General features: G+C 39.6%; 4 protein-coding genes across 4 annotated transcripts in view; 3 read left to right on the top strand and 1 right to left on the bottom strand.

The window, feature by feature from the left end:
• Positions 1-210: 210 nt before the first annotated feature.
• On the top strand, positions 211-8608 carry LOC138000189 (apoptosis-inducing factor 1, mitochondrial-like). The gene is made up of 13 exons (XM_068846425.1): positions 211-316; positions 1467-1597; positions 2136-2226; positions 2788-2872; positions 3012-3088; positions 3598-3706; positions 3923-4030; positions 4394-4482; positions 4829-4969; positions 5183-5325; positions 6791-6947; positions 7377-7535; positions 8218-8608. The coding sequence occupies exons 2-13, from the start codon at positions 1503-1505 to the stop codon at positions 8287-8289; spliced, it is 1326 nt and encodes a 441-aa protein (XP_068702526.1). The 5' UTR covers positions 211-316; positions 1467-1502; the 3' UTR covers positions 8290-8608.
• Positions 8609-10055: 1447 nt separating this feature from the next.
• Positions 10056-17517, top strand: LOC138000188 (mitochondria-eating protein-like). The gene is made up of 6 exons (XM_068846424.1): positions 10056-10707; positions 12079-12183; positions 13395-13626; positions 14442-14612; positions 14953-15267; positions 15539-17517. The coding sequence occupies exons 1-6, from the start codon at positions 10307-10309 to the stop codon at positions 15677-15679; spliced, it is 1365 nt and encodes a 454-aa protein (XP_068702525.1). The 5' UTR covers positions 10056-10306; the 3' UTR covers positions 15680-17517.
• Positions 17513-17974, bottom strand: LOC138001093 (glyoxalase domain-containing protein 5-like). The gene has a single exon (XM_068847758.1). It carries the CDS (start codon positions 17972-17974, stop codon positions 17513-17515), a length of 462 nt encoding a protein of 153 aa, XP_068703859.1.
• A 668-nt stretch (positions 17975-18642) lies between these two features.
• The window catches only part of LOC138000191 (endoplasmic reticulum membrane protein complex subunit 7-like), a 5688-nt gene continuing 3964 nt past the window's right edge, over positions 18643-20366 (top strand). The window contains exon 1 of the mRNA XM_068846429.1: positions 18643-18883. Coding sequence (XP_068702530.1) covers positions 18739-18883 — 145 coding nt within the window. The 5' untranslated portion in view covers positions 18643-18738. The remainder of the gene's footprint in view (positions 18884-20366) is intronic.

Raw genomic sequence — 20366 nt, 5'->3', positions numbered from 1 at the left:
TGCTTCATAAAAATAAGTCCAGGGTGTTTACCTTAAAGTTTGCTCAAAATGAGTTACTTCTGTCTGCATTAACAGCATTTGAAGTTGTGATTACCACCGACACTGTGAATGATCTGAGTTGACGAACACACCCTCTGTATTACAGTCTATTACTAACAAATGACTGAAAAATCATTAAAAGTTTCCATTTTTTTCAGTAGACGTGCCACCTCCTTTCCCAGAGATTCCAGAACATGCCACATACATTCTGGTAGGCGCAGGTACAGCCTCATTTGCTGCCTACAGAGCTATACGAAAGAATGATAACAATGCAAAGGTAAACAAAATCTCACATACAACATGTACCTTGTTGTTTGCTTTTTCAAATCAATAGATGGTACATGCAGGGTTCTTGCTAAGTTTTTGCACAGTAGGTAAAAAACCAAAAATAGCAGGTAACTTTGTTACCTGCCCCTGCTCGGGGCTAGCGAGCTCAAGTCTTAACTTGACGTTCGTATCGATCGCTGTCGCGTGCCAGCGCCTGCTAAATTAATTTAATACCCAGCAAAAGGAAAGTAGGTTATGCTATTTCATTGATTTTCACCCACCACCGCTTTTCTGACGCTTTGGTTGAAAACTAAACTCCGAAAGACCTTTCTGTCGTTTTCCACGCGTGGATGCCATGTTGTAAACGTTTAGTAAGGAGCAAGGATGGCACAGTCGGTTAGTGCGCGGCCTTGGTGCAAGAGTTCCTGAGTTCGATTCCCGGATCCTGCATCCTTGTTACGACTTCTTTCCTTTCCGTGTAGCTAAGTAGCTTTAAATACCCGTAAAACGGAGCACTGATGGAGAGGGGGAGTAAAATGAGCGCACCGTCGAACTTTTGTCAGTTGAATTACTGTTACGAGTTAACCGACGTTAAATATGGTTACTTTACTCTACTTTTTACTTTTTAATAATGGTTATGGGGGGGTTTCCCCTGGTCGCGGGAGGAATGGGAAGGAAACATGGCGGACATCGTTTCGAGGGATGAGTTGGCAAAATCAAGCTGGATTGCTTTAACAAATGGTATATTTTCGAAGCGATAACATGTGCCAGATATCTTCACAGGATTGGTTGGAGGGGGAAAGCAACATTTTCCCATAAACGCAATGTAATTTCACCTTTGAACAGACGAACATTCATTGGATAATTTCGGTAAATATTTCAGTGAAACAGCCGGTAATATTTACTTGAACAGCCGGTAAAAATAACCGGTTACCGGCTCTTAACAAGAACCCTGTACATGTACAGTGTAGATTAACTCTCAAGTTATTCTTACAAAATGTAACTAGCTGCACTTATACCAAACAATATCTGCCAATCTGTTAAACTGTTTTGGCTAGAAAATGGATCTTTTTCTTGGCAACTAAAGGTTAGTACAGTTCTCTGGTTCAATAGTTTTGTAATCCAATTTTTTAAATTAAAATAAATAATAATTATTATAGGTGCTAATTATTGGTGATGAGGATTACCCTCCTTACATGCGACCACCTTTGTCAAAAGAATTGTGGTTCTGTGACGACGATGAACTTGTCTCCCAGATGAAATTCAAGCAGTGGAATGGAAAAGAAAGAGGGTATTAAACATCATGTGAATTACATGTCTGTGTATTATTATAACTACATTAACTTGTGATCAGACTCTGTTTCAGTTTCGCATGATATATACTGTGCAGTTGACGAAACGAGAAATATATTACTTTTAGCAAGCAACGACATGAGATGATCGTAGGTTATTGACTACAGGTCCTTGTATATCAGATACTACATTTAGAAGTTATTATTGACCAACTTTGACCTCATTGATAGTTTTCTGTTTATGTCAACTGATTTCCAAGTTATCATATCCTTCTTTGCCAGTTGGTCCAAAATGTTAGCGCACGGTTCCTTGGTTTTTTCCTAGGGCCTTCACGCTCTACATTCAGGCCGTAAATTTAAAAGAAAAAAAAGTGACAAATCTTTCAAATACAATTCTTAAATTCCATCATAACTAGTGCTATAATATACATTTATGGAGTCATTCTATCACAAGTATGAAATTTTTTCCCCTTGATAGATCATTGTCGGATACAGTATACTTTTAAAGCTAATGAGATAAATGCTTCCTACACACAGGATATTTTTTGAACCAGAAACATTTTTCTGTAAGCCTGGTGAACTATCTACAAAGGACACTGGTGCAGTGGCTCTTCTAAAAGGCAAAAAGGTAGAAGAAAAGAAGCCAATAATGAAAGAACACTTTTTGTCAACCAAGCAGGGGTGTTTTTTCACCTGAGATTTCATCACAAAGCTGGTGACCGGCTTGTTTAAACTTGTTGAAAGCCTGCTTAATGCGAAAAAAGCTCATAAAGTTATTCTATCTGTTACAAAACAGGCCTTTCATTTTTTTTTACATAGGAGATGTTCCCCTATTTATTTTCTCCACATTGACATCTAAAAAATTGTCATCAGGATCTTTGCAAGATCCTCTGAAGATCCTTAAAATGGCGTCGAGGATCTTAGCCAGTATTTTTGGCAAATGAAGATCTTTGAAGAATTTTTTGAGGGTCCTTCAAAGATCCTTCAAAGATTTTTATCTTCAAGGATTTTTGGTAGGTCTTTGAAGATCTTTAAGGGTCCTCAAAGATCCTGTGAGCTTTTTCACCAGGGTAATAATGCATTGTTGATGACAGCTATGGATGTATTACAGAGAAAACTAACAGGGGGAGTATTAGTATTATTCATTGTTTTCATTCTTTTATACAGTGTTCCTTTTTCTCATTTTTAGGTTGTGGGAATCAATACTAAAGAACAAAAAGTCAAATTAAATGATGGTGCTGAAATAGGATATGACAAATTACTGCTGGCGCCAGGTTTGTATTCAATAGTTATTCTGTTAATATTGTCATTCTACCATTTATACAATCATTGTGGTCTCTTTTACTTGACTTTATAATAATATTATGTGGTCCTGTTTACTTAATTCTGACCCAAAATGTGGCTTTTTTACAGGTGGTATTCCAAAGAACTTACCAATTTTTAAAGAAAGCAGTGATGATGTTAAGAAAAGAATAACACTATTTAGGAAGGTGGGGAACCTGTGTTAATTTTGCCAGGATTAGTCTTGATAACATAAGTCCAAAAACATCAGTCAGTGTCATAAAAAGTCATTTGTAGCAGGGTTCTCATTAAGTGCCGGCAGCCGGCTAAAAAACCGGCTACTTTAAATTTACAGCCGTCTACTTTTCGGTCATAAACTTGCTATAAACAATGATAAAGCGCTTCTCCCGCTGCCTACTTTTATATTTAAGCCGTCTACTCCAAAACTTATTGAGAACCCTGTGTAGGAATTCACCTGTCTGAATGATTGTTCTTGATTGACGTACATGTATGTCTGGCAATGTTCATTTTTATCCTGATCACTAAAATTATGGGGCTCTTATCAAGGGCTGGGGGCTACACAGTGTTTTATACAGGTCTGTGTACCTGGTAAACAATACAAAATCATTTTTCTCCGCACCTACATTTCAAAATTTCCATCTACTTAAAAGGTTTTTGTCATCCCTGAATTATTTGAAAAAGTTTTATTTCATTTTAGATTGTTGATTTCAAAGATCTTGATCAAGCCATCAAGAATGCCCAGTCTGTTGTTGTTGTTGGCGGAGGATTTTTGGGAAGTGAATTGGCCTGTGCACTTGGGCACAGAGGTACATTTTGTACTAACTTTAATTTCCTTTGTTATAGACATTCATTGCCTTTTGGCTGTAGATTCTGTCCATTGATACTTAAGGCAATAATAATAATTATTGTTTCTATTATTAAAGTGGTAAGACTGAAATAATTTATTTTGTGCAGCTCGAGATAATTGTTTGTGAGGAATAGTTATCTTTTTTTCACTCATTAACATTTTTTTTTCTCCTAAGGTAAAAAGACTGGAATGAATATTGCTCAAATATTTCCAGAGGATGGTAACATGGGCAAAGTTCTTCCTAAATACCTGACTGAGTGGACAACAAACAAAGTTAGAAAAGGTTGGAGACTAAAAGTCATCAGTTATCTTACAAATACAGATAGTGCTTTTTAGTAGACCTCTTTAACTCCATGTGCAAAATTTTCCATTTCAAATCTTGCGACAGTGTGAGTGAACAATTTGCTCTTTGTCCTTTGTTTTTCTGCTTGTGTGAAAATGGTAATTATTTTTTAGTGAAACAATTTCCCAGGGTATGGCTGAACATTTCATAGCTGCGTACAAATTCATAATTTGTCCCAACCATCAGTGATTACTGATCAGATGCATGGCGCTCCCTAAGATAACAAGTCTGGCAACTTTACAATGGACAGACTGCATTGTACCATTTTTTCTGTCATTTACTAATTTTTTCGTGATATTTCAGAGGGTGTAAATGTGATTCCCAACTCTACAGTGGAGCATGTTTCGTATAGTAATGACAAGGTTCATCTCAGATTAAACCATGGTGAAGAGGTACATCGTGTATTGTGTTACAATTTCTTTAAAACTTATGCTGTAAGGAGGGACAACATCATTAAATTTTATCAGAAACCCATAAGGGTTGAAACGTGTAACGGCCCCTTGTGTGTTGGGAAACAAGCTTCTGAATATTCGATTTGCTAAGTACCATATTTGGAACAACAAGAGCGAGGGGTTTCCAAATATGGTACTTAGCACTGAAACATTCAACCAATCAGTTTGCACGGAATATTCGGAAGCTGTGAACGCGCGTTACACGTTTCAACTCTTATGGGTTTCTGATTTTATAGTTCTGCACTGACATCAAATCAGTTACATTCCTTTTACACCATTCTTTCAGCTCGTAGCAGATCATGTGATTGTTGCAGTAGGCCTGGAACCTAATGTAGAGCTTTCAAGTGATGCTGGACTTGAAGTGGACCCAGTGCTTGGTGGTTTTCATGTCAACTCAGAACTGGAGGCAAAATCCAACATTTGGGTGGTAAGATGCAGAAATTTGGGATTTGAAGACTTGATATTTGGAAGAAACAGAACTGCTGATAAACGTTTAAAAAAAAAACCACTTAAATTCAGGCTCTGATTTCTTGTAAACGAGTCCCGTGCACTGTATGACATTTTTTTACTGGGATCAGAATCTATTAAATTCTCGAAGATGGATACCCGAGAAACACAATGCATACTTTTTTGTTACTAGGCTGGAGATGCAGCTTGCTTTTATGACCCAAATCTTGGCAGACGCCGCGTGGAACACCACGATCATGCTGTAGTGAGTGGCAGATTAGCGGGAGAAAACATGACCGGTGCAAGGAGCTCTTACTGGCATCAGTCTATGTTTTGGTAAGGGCATTGACTGTGTGATCTATATCTCAGAAAAAAGGAGATGACAGTGTCGCGTTGAAAGGCAATCTAATTTGACGAAAATGTTTTCCTATTTATTACCTTGTCCTTAATCGAAAACGGGTATTTATGTGAGGCAAAAGCACATGACTTGGAAGCGTGTAACTTGCAGCTCTTTTCCTTGGAACAATAGGGAGCTTAAAACAATGATATCATTGGTTAAAAGAGCATATTTTTGCGGTTCTCTGCGTGACGACGACGTGAAATCACTAAATTTTAGGTTTTGACGTCAACGTGAGCATGCAACAGAGAATCTTTCATTCTCTATTTTCATTCTGAAACCGCTCGTACCAATTTATTTTTAGGATACTTCGCCCACATTGTACGAAGTGAAGGTGATGGAATAATCGCGAAAGACTTTTACTAGAGCGAAGTTCTATTTTGAGGTGACGTTTTCGTCGACGTCGCCGTCGTAGATCTTAAGGTCCCTAATGCTGGGGATTTTAGAACACCAACTTTATGCCCAAATATGGATAAAAAACATCGAAGCTGCATGCGCGGGAAATTGCACGGGCTGCGTTACATCCACATAAGGAAATTTTTAAACCCAAAAAACCGCAGCTCTTAAATGAAAATGGTAATGGAAATGAAAATGGAATTTGTTAAGACCGCTCAGGAGCTCGTTCAACACGAGTCTGTGCATTCCGGATCGAATTGGAATTTGGCAGTGTTGGTTTTTGAGGAGAGGGTAAAACCGGAGTACCCGGAGATGAATCTCTCGGAGCAAGGAGAGAACCAACAACGACCTCAACCCACATATGACGCCAGGGACCCGTTTCTCGAAAGTCCCGAAAACCTTTCGGGTGCGAAAAGCCATCTGAAATTGTCAACCGCTTGTTTTGGGAAGCCGATATTTTAACATGTTTTCAAGGTAACAAAAAGAAAAATAGTTGAAGTTTGACGAATTAAATGCTCTCCCTTCTTGAGTTACAAAGGTAATTGTGACACCCGAAAACGGCCCGTAAAGTTTCGAGACTTTTGAGAAACGGAGACCAGTGGCCTGTTTCTCGAAAGTCCCGAAAACTTTTCGGGCCCGGAAAGCCATTTGTGAAACTGCCAACCGCTTGTTTTGGAAAGCCGATCTTTTAACATGTTTTTAAGGTAACAAAAAGAAAAAGAACTGTGTAGTTTGACGACTTGAATCCTCTCCGTTCTTGAGATACAAAGGGAATCATGACACCCGAAAATGGCCCGTAAAATTTCGGGACTTTCGAGAAACAGGCCCATGACCGGGAATCGAACCCAGGCCACATTGGTGGGAGGCGAGTACTCTCACCACTGCCCCACCCCTACTCCCCTCGGAGGGCCGAACCAGAGTTAAACGCCTCAATGTCATAAGCTTCTGTGTTAGGTTTGTTTGTTTATTTGACGTGATGGTTGGAATCTTCCTTATAATCTCTGCCAGGAGTGACCTGGGGCCTGAAGTTGGTTACGAAGCTATTGGATTGGTTGATTCCATGCTTCCGACCGTAGGAGTGTGGGCCAAAGCGACAAAGGCTGATACACCCAAAGCAGTTGTGGAAGCCACTGGCGAAGGGCTACGCTCTGAAACTGAAGGAGAGGTGGGACATGTTTTGAAATTTTACTTCAGTTAGGACGAGTTGGTTTTTAGCAGTTCCCTAAGGACGCTCTCTGCTGAAAAAATTTAAATCTTCGTTCATTGAAATTCTCACAGAATTTTCCCGTTTGCTGTAAATGTCTTTACAGGTAAATTCATTGTATCGCGTAGCGCTTACGGGTTTTGTGTGTTAGGTTTCGCAAGTAGGGGGGAAGTGGGGAAGTTGTCGGGGTTCCGACATGCCTAACCCCTGCCCACTCAGGTAAGTAGCGGAAAAAACCTTGAACATCTTCAACATTCAAGTAACTGGTAGCTTGATACCTCTAAGGGTTGCTTTGCGTGCTTGTCACTTTGGTGACAAGCAATACTTATCTCAGCTAGGATTCACAGTAAATTAGAAGTTCACTAGTAAGATTGTGTTTGTTTCAAACAGGGAGATGAGCCTTCTCCAGTCCCAACCGAGCCACTTGCGCCAGCTTCCGCCGAGACATCAGAGGAATTCGGCAAAGGAGTAGTGTTTTACATGAAGGGCAAACGGGTTGTGGGAGTTTTATTATGGAACGTCTTCAACAGAGTGCCAATCGCCAGAAAGGTAAATTAATCGATTTTTTTCTTTGTAAATGTGACTTGGGGAATTCAATGGTTCTTTGCATAAAGACAATAGAAGTCATTTACTGTTGGGGCTGTATCATGCCTCAGTGAACTGGATATCCATTGTTTTAATGCAAATAACCCCCCAAAATGAACTGTATTATGGGATTTGTGAAAATAACGATGAAACGTCCTTGTCTGGAGCATTTCCTGTCAACTAAGTTAGTTCATCGCCCAGGCTGTTTTGACATTTTCCAGTGAGGAGAAATGTAGGTAAAACAGTTGGAAACCACAAACAATTAAGAATGGTATAAATATATAAATAATGTCAATAAATAGGAAGTCAATTTCAATTCGGATCCCCTCTTGGTGTACAACTTGTACGATAGTTGAAGGATCCTTATTTCAAGGGTTTACTTTCGAAAATTCGATTTTCCCGCGTTTTCTTGGGTTAACTTAAAACAACCAGCTTGTTTTTCACTTCACCTGAACGAGTTTGAAAATTCTTAGTTGAAGTTCTTGCGTAGGACCTTGCAAACTGCAGACGTTAAAAATCATGGAACATAGCAGAACACTTTCTTGATAAATAATAAATTTGTTGCTTTTCCTGTAAACGCAGTGATAAGCCAAAGAACTCTCCAGTCATTTGGTCACGATCTTTCCACTGTTTTTATTTTCCGCAGATTATCAAGGAAGGACAAGACCAAGACGACTTGAATGAGCTCGCTAAACTTTTCGATATTCACAAGAGCTAAGTCATCACACGAACCACTAACTTGTCTTCATACAAAATTGTTCACGAGGTCAATAGTTACTGGAAAGCCACGATTTCTTGTGAATGGCCAAATTGGAATGGCAGAGTCAAGCAAGACGATCGTCACAATAATGCAGCATCTTTACGCGGAGAAGAAATACGGAAAATGACTTGACCGTTAATTTGGTTGCAAATATTTTGGGGAGCGCGTTCTTGAACAATACATCTTAATAAGAGAGAATCGTGTTTGTACTCGGGTTAGCACCGCCCTGTGACCTAGAAATTATTTTACAATAAATGTGTTATTTTCACATTGCTAATCACGTGATCTTTACATAAAGAGCCGCGCAAGGGATCATAGAAAACCCAAAATGCTTGCGTAATAAGGGTGCATAAGGGTGCATACAGTGCATTGACCACTCCCCATAGGGGCTTGTAGGACCATTGAAACTCTATCAACGAAACGACAGACAACGACAACAACAACAACCACAACAACAATATGAAATAAATGTATATATTTGAAGTGCAGGTAATAGACAAAATGGGGAAGTGATCGTCGCACTCAGTTATCTGGACAATTTAAGCAATTGTAGACCCTGACGTGGCTATAGGGGACAATTGCTTAAATCGTCTAGATACGCTTCAAATACACATTTATTTAAGCAATAGAAGCATTTACTTCAGCAATAGTCTTTTGTAGACCCTGACGTGGCTATGGGGGACAAATTGCTTAAATTGTCTCGGTACACTTCAAATACACATATATTTCATACATCGAGTCCTTCACTGGAACAGATGAGCCCAAAAAATTGACCTTCCCACAACTGGGTGGCTTCATAGCTCAGTTACTATGTAGAGCGTTGCACCAGTATCGCAGAGATCATGGGTTCAATTCCCGTTGTCGGTTGAAGTCACCTGGATTCTTAGTTTTCGTGTGTCTATATAAGACAATTGCGTTATTGCGAGGATCACTTCTCCATTTCAACAACAACTGTTAAGAATTCCAACTGGCTGGAGGCAAAGCAGTTAGCTATTTACAAGTGCAGCTGAGAAGTTGAACCAAGGACTACCATACAAATTCAACGGGTGGGCAGAAAGGGTATTGAAGCCCGGATCTCCTTATCGCAAGGCAAGTGCCCTAACCACTGGACCGATCTGCCTCCTTTCGGGCCCCCTCTGGGGTTGAGTTTTGTGTGGACGATGCTTTCTAGATGACGACGTTATTCTAACAAGGCACCCTGCGAGGCTAAATTAAATTTTCTACCACAATTATTTTTTTCAAGGGAAACCGAAAGAATACAAGTGAGTGCGTGGTAACTGTAGAAAAGACAGAAGCTTAGCCAACACACTTGCACGAACATAAAATTGGATGCCAACTATATACTTTTTTCTTTTAAATAAGTCTTTTTGAAGGCAGGAATTTTATCATTCATATTTAGCAGGACATGAATGACAGGTGGTACGACTTATTGAAATTTCAACGGAATGGCGCCTCACAGTTCACAAGTACCTTGTGTGACTCGCCTACCCCTCCCGTCAGCATTCAACCCCCTCCTCGGGGTAATCGGAGGGACTTTTTGTACACAAGAAAGGGGATATTCCCTGCGCCGGTTTTCTCCTTCTTCGTCTACAACGCTTGCCACACGGGCAGTTTGTGGCCGGTGTTTAAACAGGTGCACCCAATGTCGTTAAAACTAACGCCTAATTAACAAGTTGCAAATTTCCAGAAGAGTATTTAATTCTTATAGAAAACTTGCGAATTCAATACTTTAGTTGAATGAGGGGGGAAAAAAGAGGAAATAACTGAATTGGTGAAATTGTCTTTTGAGTGATTCCACCAGTCAGAAAGAAGACAAGTGTTTGGATAAATTGTTTCCCTAACAGAGGATATTTTTCTTTAATTAATTGACGACCAGAGTTCGAATGCGTGACTCACCGAAACATAGTCTTCGCTCACAAAGGTGATTTCTTTTTAAGAACGATTATTTATACCGGATCGCTCTTGTTTGCCGGCGATGTCAAGCACAACTTTCATTGCTCTTCTTGGCCGTTTAGTTGCGTCTGGAGGTTTCAGAATTTTACACGAACGTCTAACAACCTTTTTAGAGTCCAGTTACCGCAATAGCTGCGAGGAGAACGCAGCATTTTGTTGGGATCTCATCGAATTACACGCCAAGCTTCAAGGACAACTCTTTCACCTTTTAGAATTGTGTTGTTTTGAAGGAGGGATATATAGTGGAAGCGAGGTGCTAAAAAACCGGCTTTTGCCTTGGCTTCGAGGTGGATCTTCTGCTGTAAGATTCTGCACTGCCACAAAATATAAACAAACTGGCCCGGAAAGATACGAAGGGATAATGAAGACAATGGAAGAGGATTTGAGTGTCTTAAAAATAGAACCGACCGATTTAAGAACAAAGTAAGTATTGAGAAAATATGAATATTAAACTTAATAATTGAGAAATAATTCATAGATATTGCATGTAAACAGATGAAAATAAATAACGGAAATATTTGTTAGCGCTGATGCTGGAGACGGAGTTCGGGGATTACGCAAAAGCTGAAGGAAAGACAGCAAATAGCTTAGAGGAAATTGACGAATTAGGAAGATATAAGATAATTGAAAGTAATAATCGGTCTGCTCTCTACGTTGAGAGTTGTGGAGTTGTTAAGATTTTTACGTCATTGCCGTCTTGCAATCTTGCAACGTAGTCTTCAGTTTTAGGCATACGACATCAGATTTGCGTTACATTTTGTGGAGAGGTCGTCCGCTTGTATAGTTATGGGGCCAGTGAGGGTCATGAAGGGAAGAAGTCAACATCAAAAACATTCCACGTACCCTTTCTTAAATCATGACATCTTCTTAATTAATCCTTTTGGCTCCGTGAGGACCATTAGGCCGTCAGCATCTGCCTCCTTCTATCTCTTTCCCCAGTCACGTGTTGAGCTTGGCCGTAGAGAGAGGACAGAGAGGCGTGTCGGCCAGCTCAGTGATATCTCCGAACTCCTCCTCTCTTCAGTGGAAACCCCGAACTCTTTCAAATTCCTCCTTATATAATTTGGAATTCTTACCCGACCTCCAACTAAAATTAGCGTCAAAACTAAGTTAAAGCTAATAAGCTTCTCCAGAAGTTAAAAGACGTGCACTGTCAACCATATAATTTTTATCCTTGCCTTCCATGATGCAAATTTTTGTGCTCATTTCTCCCGACACAGCGACCAAACTCCCATGAACCACCTCCCACCTTACCCCTGTCCTTATAAACAGTAATAACGTATTAACCTCTCCCTAATTCAGGGGCACCCAACGTTAAATTTCGGAAAATATCTATTCGGAAGACGATTTGAGATCTAGAATTTTCGGAACATTTGTTGTAAAATTTTTATGCTTGCCTGCCTGTCCTCGGATTTTCGAACATCTAAAAAATGGTATAATTGCCCATTTTTAACGGATTTTTACCCTAAAAAGGTCACCTATAATTTTCGGGAGCCTTTTTTCTGGCTGAAAATTTCGGAAAGGTAAATTTTAATCCCTAGAATTTTCGAATCACTAGACTTTCAGCTAGGAAATCCGAACAGATAAATAATTTTTAGGGGATAAAAATATGCTTATATCTACCGTTTAAATACTAAAATACGTTTCACAATGCTATGTTTAAGTTGTTTTGAACTATATTCCCGTTGGGTGCCCCTGCTAATTCATTAGATAATAAATAGCTCTGCTAAAAGAGGCATGAGAATTCATCTATTATTTTCCTAATGAGATCTTATTGATTCGCTTAACTTCCAGGTTTAGTCAAGTAAAAAACCAACTGGAGGCTAAGGAATTCCAGGTCAAACAACTATGTCAAGAAACAATTGAGTTGAAACGAGAGAACTCAGAATTACATGGAAGGTACGCACTACGTGTTGCATAACAGGAATTGTCCCCATCGGGCTTAAAGGCAGTTAGCGTATACAGCTATTTCGAGAAAGTTTGTCAAGAATAAAGTGAACGCGACAATCCCGAAAGGTAATATGGGATATGATCAATACACTGTTGCTAACGACTGTAGCTGTCGAACCTACTTTTGTTACTTTCCTTCAGCACTCGCAAACATATATCAGTGGCCTCCCGTACGATTCTTTTAAATTTCTTTGAAAAACAGTGCACTTAAAATCACCCACAATACCTTTCAGGATTGTCGCGTGCACTTTTTCCGACAACCTTTCTTAAAATAGCTGTATATATCTATACATGAAAGACAAAGAACAAAAGCGATCGAAAATTGCGATGATCAATATACTGTATCGTACATAAGTCAGAGTCTTACAACTCTTTTTTCTTATAGAAATGATGCTTTACATTTAGTAAACATTCTTGGCGATGTCTATTGATACTGGGATACATCCTCATAAAGCAGTTAGTTGGCCTCAGGCGTATCATGTTGCATTCGCTTCCGCGCTTTACATTCGATTACGGTCGGGCCTTGATAGAAAAGCAAGCCCGCGTTATCCCCAGTGACGTACAGGTAAAGCTAATTGCAGTTGGTCATAAGACTTGGACCTACAGCTAGGCCACCTCAGACCACAAGAAGGGTTGGTTAGTTTTTCAAGGCACCATGTTCAAACCCAACCTTGCGTCTAAGCCATCTCATTAGGTCTCCGAATTTAGTTGCACATGTGACTAATGACCTCTCTGTCGACAAAAAGGGGATGTAACAGAAAGGAAAGGAACTTCTTTAGTGTCTTAACTGAATAGATTGTAATTTGAAGTGCTAGTTTTGTACCCCATATGAACCATGTGAGCGTTAGCCCTACTAATGGAAATGGGCCCACACAAGGACAGAGAGCACTAATTGGGGACAATGTAAAGTGAAATTAACAAATAACGCAAAGCAAGTTAAATGTTGGTTTTTGTGGAGAGGGGAAGCCGCAGAAAACCTATCGGTCATATCACGCGGAGTCTGGAAATCGAACCCGGGCCACCTTGGTAGGAGGCGAGTGCTCTAACCACAGCGCCATGCCTGTACCCCTGAGCTTGCCTTCGTTTGAAGATGCCTCTATCTTTTTAACCGAGCCCTGGTTCAGTGTTTTATAATCTTGTTAAAAATATTAAATTTTCAGACTGCACAAAACTATACTGGAAACTATCGCTGCGACCGAATTCTGTAGAGGGACGATCCATCCAACCAAACCGACGTTTACCGTTGGAGCAATCCCGTTAGAGTCCCGTTCAGCTAAGATAGTAGATAGATTCAAAGAACTATACGAAAACGACAGGCTGCATGTCACTAACGCTTTGAAGAAAATGCTTGATAGGTCAATGGCGGAACGAATGGTTTTCTTTTCTGTTGAGGCAAGTTGGAACTAACTTTCGGGTAGTGTCAATGGTCCTAGTTATAATTAGCTGGCTTTTATTTGGTATTGTAGCATCTCTAATCGTTCTTCAAGTCTAACTGATCATTGTTTCTCCCTAGTGTCTTGTTTTCGGTTTGGTTAGCAAGACAATCTTTCCTTGCCCATTTTTTTTTCGGAGTTGTCAGGGGTTTTTCACAGAGAGGAGGGCGAAAAAACTCGGGGAACTGTGATGTTGGATAAATCGTATATCGCATCTCATATCACCTGTATCCATCGACACTGTGGGATATTCACCTGGTATCTTGATTAAAAGCTCTGTAATCCTTAGAAGTAATAATGATAATAATAATTAACCATTTTATCAAATAATCACTTTATTAATTCCTGAAGCACAAGTGCTCTTCTGACTGGGGTAATTCTCCTAAGGCTTACAAAGAAGTGGTCAGTGGCAGAAAAACAAAAAGTGAACTCACATTTCAAATCGGTTACTCATACATATAGCTCTGGAGAGGGACAGTCTCGAACTGAACGCGTATTGTCCTTTTGAATCAATGAGGAAGGCTGTCTAGATTCGGACGAAAGTGACTGCAGTGACATGGTGGAATTTCTTAGAGCTTAGCAGATCTCAACAAACGCACACGATTTTTCAACTAATGAAGTTGATTTTCTGTTTGATGAAACGATGTTGAGATTAATGTGAGAATGACTTCGAAAATAAAACAAAGAAGACAAGGGATAATTCATAAAGTGGTTTAGGCCTTGAAAGAGTAGTTTTCTCATTGACTGATGTTTTTAAAATTTGATGTTAAACAGGAATGCTTTAGGGTCTGCAAGTTAGAACAGCACAGAATGAGGTCCAGGATGAACCAGGCCTTACAAACGAATCTCGGAGACAAAAGGGTGGAGTCGGATACCGGAAATGACTTGGTCGACAAATATGTGAAAAAGCACATAAACCTTTATGAAACTGAGACGCTCATTTCGGTAAGAAATTGCCTAAATGGTTGCTTTAAGGTTATTTTGACTAGCACTCCACCCCCCCAAACGTACTGCATTATGGGACTGGGAAAATAGTCTGTAGGGTATGAAACAGCCCCTCTCCCTACAAGCCTAAAAAAATAACCCCGGCCCTCCCCTTCCAGTACAATGAAATTATGTCTCTTGAAAGCAAACACTCACAAACGCTGACACGTGTGCGCACCAAACTGGAAAAGAGTTTAATTAATTAAACAAAAGACAGCTACGTTTATTTGTACTATGGATTAGTGTTCACGGTCTACAATAGTCTTATGGCATAAAAAGTCTTCTTCTTGTCCTGTTGCAGGACGTGATGAAGTCATTGCATCGAAACTCGGCGACTTCACTCCATATTCCGGGAAATGAGAAAATTCTCGTTCCCTTCATCCGTGAGGTTTTACGAGTAGCATGGGATCTCGTGTCCCTTGATCCGCCAATTGACCTCCCCGGAGCACTTGAGGGTGACGTCATAGACGAAACACATTATAGAAGGGCGTATGACTCTGAGTTTAGTGCTGCAACTGTACAGTACTTTGTGTGGCCTGCTTTAGTCAGGGACGGCAGTGTAATTTGCAAGGGAGAGGTGGTGACCAAGCGACTTTACTCGTCGAGGAAGAAAGAGGTATTAGATCCCTTTTTTCATTATGACCAACTGAAATGATCATATTTGTCATTCGGTATTTTCACAAATCCCATAATACAGTTCATTGGGGGGAGGGGGGGGGGGGCGTTATTCCCATTAGAACAATGGATATCTAGTTAACTGAAGCACGATACAGTCCCAAGAGTAAATAACTTGTATTGTTTTTATGCAAAGAGCCCCCCAAAACGTATTGCATTATGGGAATGGGGAAGTAGCGAATTCATATCTGTCTTTACTTCTTCTTTTAAAGATTACATCAAGTACTCCTCGTCCAGGAAGCGCCGAACCATCTTCCTCAAGTAACGACCTTGGCTTTGGTTCACTGTCTTCGTCTTGGAAGTCAAAATCGTTTGAAACCGCATTTCCTTCGAAAACTGGAACCCTTGACTAGTACCAAGTATTTTCACTTGACTATCTCACCTTCAAACATATAACGGTCCCTAGATGCAACATCTTATTCCAGTCAACGATTTTCAAACATGCTCGCATATCGGGCCGATTTAAGCCGATTCTCTCCCTTTCAATTTCCCTCTCCCTGTTGCATGCCATCTCACAGATTTCCAAAAAAACAACATGCACGCTGGCAAGTGTGATTTTTCCGGCATCTTTGGAAAAGAAACCTCAGCTGAACACTCAATCTGACTCAATCAAAGCAAAACTATTTAGTACCTAATTGTTACCCTCTACGTTCCACATTGCAGTGTTTTTAATTACAAGCAACCAGATTTTCACACACATTCTTAGTATTTAAAGAACTCACAAGAATCTGATTTTTAGTTTTTACGAATTTGAAAATGATGAACGAATCATCGAAACGTCATTCAAAATTATTATCACTAATTTTTACTCTCAATTGTTTGTCCAAAACCTCCGTTATTAGTATCTTCATTTCTCCATATTGTAATTTTTACCGATTGCTTAAGAGGAATTTTATGTTACTGCTTAAGAAATATTCGAAAAGAATTTTATGTCGGCAATGTTGCTGTCTCTTTTCTTTCGAAAGCTCAGTTGGCCGAGTGAAGGACTGTGCAGAGGACTGATAAAGCATCCTAAGCTTACTGGCTTGAACAACTCTCGAATCACTTTCATCTTCAACTTCAATTTTTTGTTGGAACTTGTTTTTGGTGCAGTTGACCAAAAAAGTGCCATAGAATTTAATTGCCTTATTTATTCTACCGGATAAAGTTTACTTTCATTCCAAAGTTTTATCTCCGTCCGACCTGACTCAAAGGAAATTCATAATTGTTAGGTTGAACCTGCATAACAGGCTTTCCGTACGTTTTCTTTTAAAGTGCTACTGTGATCAAATTTTTATCCCTTGAATTTTTAGGTTTATCACACAGAGTACCATGAAGCTTGAAAGACGCTGTTTACCGTTTGGAAATATCTGCATTGGTTCCGGAGATATTTAAGTTTGAAAAATGTGTAAAATATGCAAATGAGAAGGCTGATGACATCATTCACCCAACCCAATAGGCAAGAATATAAATAGTGCTATCTCGGTCAATTTGCAACAGAGACCATTGAAACTTGGTGAGCTAATAGTTCTGAAGGCAACACACCTATGACTGTAAATAAATTGGTTCCCATGGCAACTCACTCTTTTCCAGTCCCCTCCAACCTGATTTCAATATTTTGGTGATCTCAGGCTAGAAAAACATTTACCAAGGCCACAAACTCGACCTAACATCTTTATATGCTGGCAGCATCATGCAGATGAGGCACCATTTGCAAATATCAAAACAGAATGCCAAAAGTGGCCTGCAAAGCCTTTAATGTCAGCGAGGTCTGGAACCCAGTATGTTGCCATGGTGACAAAAATGGTATGCTCATATTGTGGAACACATCTACTAGAATCTTACAGCAAAGAACCAAGTATTTCTGATACAAATTGGCTGAGATATCTATCCCTCATCACTTGGTAATTTGCATATTAAAAAAACTTGAATATCTCCAGAACAAAAAGAGATATTTGAAAATGGTAAACAGCATTCTTCTTCTTGTACAGACTACATGTTTATGTGCCAAAATGGCTTAGATAGGGAAGATGCAAATTTCGTTATAGTAGCACTTAAAGCATTTCCTGCGAAATCTGGCACTTAGGAAAAAACTGACTTTGTGCCCAGGCCACTTAATTTTCCGTTGCTCGACAAAACACTCCAGCGACTCTTGCCACATTTAGTTCACGTGTTTGTCAAAGAAAGTATTGCATTTCCCAGAACTTTTAACAGTTGTCATCATAATTTGAGACTTCAATTAGATTCTTGTCAGGATCCCTAAAATATACAGATGTGATTGTTCCTTTTGTACCAGTCCTTTGAACTGGCCCCTCTGCCATTGTGATGCCAAAACTTTTCAACTTTTCCACAACACTTTTAATTGGTATCTCAGTAATAAGGCAAATATCAACAGATCCTGGTGTTGGGTTTGCAGCTTTAGGTTCAAACTCATTTCCTTTTTGATGCAAATTAAACTTTTGATTTCCAAATTTAAGAGCTGTTCTTCCTTCACCAAATGTTATCTTGTCCATACCAAGCACCTGAGTGTAGAATGTGATGGTGGCATTAATGTCTTCAACAGTTAACACTAAGTGGTCAATGTGGGAAATGGTGAATAACTTCTCTTGTTTTATGGTTGGCTGTTCAGATGTGCAGATTTCCCCTGCAACAGTTTTGGAAACAACCATAAAATATTAATTATGCCAATGAGAAGCCGTTATACTGACCTTACTGGAGTGGAAATTATGAAAACAACACCTTTAATTATGAGGGTTACATTTGATAGTCAGCACTGATAAACTCGTGGCCCTTGATTGCCGGGAAAACCAGAGTAACAGGAGTACCCCGACCCCCTAAGTCTCGATCATTACCAAACATGTACAATGACCCAGCCCCGCGGAGGAAATTGGTACTCCAAATTAAAGTCGACTAATCCCCTCCCAAACCTCTGGGTATCCCGGGAAGCCAGTGATATTTAAGTGCATTAGTGTGTCTTTTGTCCAAACAAAGGGTATTCTAGAGCAAAACGCTACTGAGGTTTCGTATACTAGCGTCTTTAGTGTAAACTAGCCCCAATGGCTTTTCAAACTCACCATCCCTCCGAGTCCAATCCACACTCAAAGCCCGACGATTTACCTTACTAACCAACCGTGCCAAAGGCAAACGACACTCCCTCAGCCAAAATACTTTGATCATTTAATTTAGGACGAATTAACCCGAGCTGGGCCGATCAGCGAAAAAGATACCAAATGAAGTTCTGGATTCTTCAGCACAGTGGCCTCTTTGGCCTTGTAGCAATAAAAGACTGGAAACTAATAGACCGCCATTTTTAATGAAGAGCAGGACCTGGAAACAACCGTAACCAGTTGGTACACTGTTCGATCATTTTTTGTGCGTTTCTCGCTTTTCTTTCGTAAATATATTCATTTTTTGACCTGTTTCAATCGAGGAGATGAGGGAGTTGTATAGTGTATTGGTGTATTTCACGTTATTAATTCTTCCAAACACTCGTCGAACGAGTTGTAGCAACGTAGAAGAATCCTCTGAGAGGTACAAAATTGACGGCAAAATTACGATTCAAGGCTTCAAGCCAACAGGTGAGTTCCGGTCTGGGTTTTAAGCATAATTTTCACTTGATTATTGTCTCTGTTTGGATCGTTCAGTTACCCTATAGAAACTTTTAATCATGTCGTTTTACTCTTGCTTTTAATTCTGCTCTATGGTTTCAATTTTGGCTGAAATAATTACAAGCCGAAAATCTGCTGGGTCATGTCCAAATTAACCTAAACATGGAATCCCTATATTTTCGAGGTGTAAAATCATCATAAAGATTTGCTTGGACTATTTCTCTGACAAGTGAAAGTATAAGAATTGAGATTGACACTTTTTCCCAGCATAATCATCTTGAGATTAATATTATCCATGTCTTTATTAATACTCACAAAGTTCTTATATACTTTTTTAATTATTGTGGCAAGAATAATTATTAGCAATACCACCCAGTAAGCAGGGAGAAAGGGCCTAATTCAGTAGTTATAGCACTAACCTTCCACTAGTGTGGCCTATGGAGATTCTCAGGCTCGACCCCATACATGTCCTTGGGCTGAGTTTGTAGAGGCCTGTTCAAACGCACTCTACTTTGTATACCATACAACATTCGACTTGTATACTCTACAAAGTCGAGTGCGTTTGAACACCTTGTATAGTGCACACTATACACGATTCGACAAGTCTAATCATGTATAGCGATGTTTGAAACTGGTCAAACTTCTACTCGACAACCCCTCGACTTTTCCTTTGTTTCGCGATCACTGAAGCGATACTCTACAAAGTCGAGCTTGTTTGAACGCACCACTTGACTTGTAGAGCATTATACTGCATGCGAGCATGCACAGTCGAAGTCGACGAAATCACACACAAACGAGAGTTCAAAATGGCAGAGAGCGAGAAGCAGAACGAGATCGAAGAAACTCAGCAAAGTAAGGCCACAAATGGCCGAACAAAAGGAAGAAAGTGGTCAGTGTTTTCCCTCTAGGTTTTGTTGTATTTTTGCCGTCATTTAGAAGCTCATTTATGACAAAAGCAGCTAAGCATTTACGTTTTTTGTGATGTGCAATGATGACAGCTGAAAATTCTGCCATGTTTTACGTCATTTCTATGGAAACTCACGTGGAACTATGGATAATCTTAACCCACAATTCTCTGTTTCGTCATACTTGTAGAGTGGTTGTATAGTCCGTGTATAGTACGTTTGAACACCTTACCCAACAACGCTATACAATGTCGATCATACAAAGTCGAGTGTTGTATAGTGCGTGTGTAGTGCGTTTGAACAGGCCTCAAGTTCTCTACTCTGCTCTGAGAGGTTTTTGTTCACTTTTACCCTCTCATCAAAAAACGGCCTTGAAACTTGAGAAAGTACAAAATATTATATTATAGTATTAGCATTAAAATGGTTATTAAACATATGATGTTGTCCTTTACCAGCATATTTTAGATGAATAATAAATGAATAAACTGTTTGAGTGAGGTCTTGAGCTGGTTTTGAAAACTTAAATCCAAGCTTTCACCAATCTGTGG

The sequence above is a fragment of the Montipora foliosa genome, chromosome 4, assembly GCF_036669935.1.
Source record: "Montipora foliosa isolate CH-2021 chromosome 4, ASM3666993v2, whole genome shotgun sequence".
In the NCBI taxonomy this organism is placed as follows: domain Eukaryota; kingdom Metazoa; phylum Cnidaria; class Anthozoa; order Scleractinia; family Acroporidae; genus Montipora; species Montipora foliosa.
The sequence above is the reverse complement of the archived record's forward strand: the minus strand, read 5'-3'. Positions and strand labels throughout refer to the sequence as shown.

Coding starts and splice junctions, on each gene's coding strand:
- LOC138000189 (XM_068846425.1), top strand. CDS start 1,503: ATGCGACCACCTTTGTCAAAAGAATTGTGGTTCTGTGACGACGATGAA. Junction 1,598..2,135: donor TGGAATGGAAAAGAAAGAGG/GTATTAAACATC, acceptor TCCTACACACAG/GATATTTTTTGAACCAGAAA. Junction 3,089..3,597: donor GAATAACACTATTTAGGAAG/GTGGGGAACCTG, acceptor ATTTCATTTTAG/ATTGTTGATTTCAAAGATCT.
- LOC138000188 (XM_068846424.1), top strand. CDS start 10,307: ATGTCAAGCACAACTTTCATTGCTCTTCTTGGCCGTTTAGTTGCGTCT. Junction 13,627..14,441: donor TGGTTTTCTTTTCTGTTGAG/GCAAGTTGGAAC, acceptor GATGTTAAACAG/GAATGCTTTAGGGTCTGCAA. Junction 15,268..15,538: donor ACTCGTCGAGGAAGAAAGAG/GTATTAGATCCC, acceptor CTTCTTTTAAAG/ATTACATCAAGTACTCCTCG.
- LOC138001093 (XM_068847758.1), bottom strand. CDS start 17,974: ATGGTTGTTTCCAAAACTGTTGCAGGGGAAATCTGCACATCTGAACAG.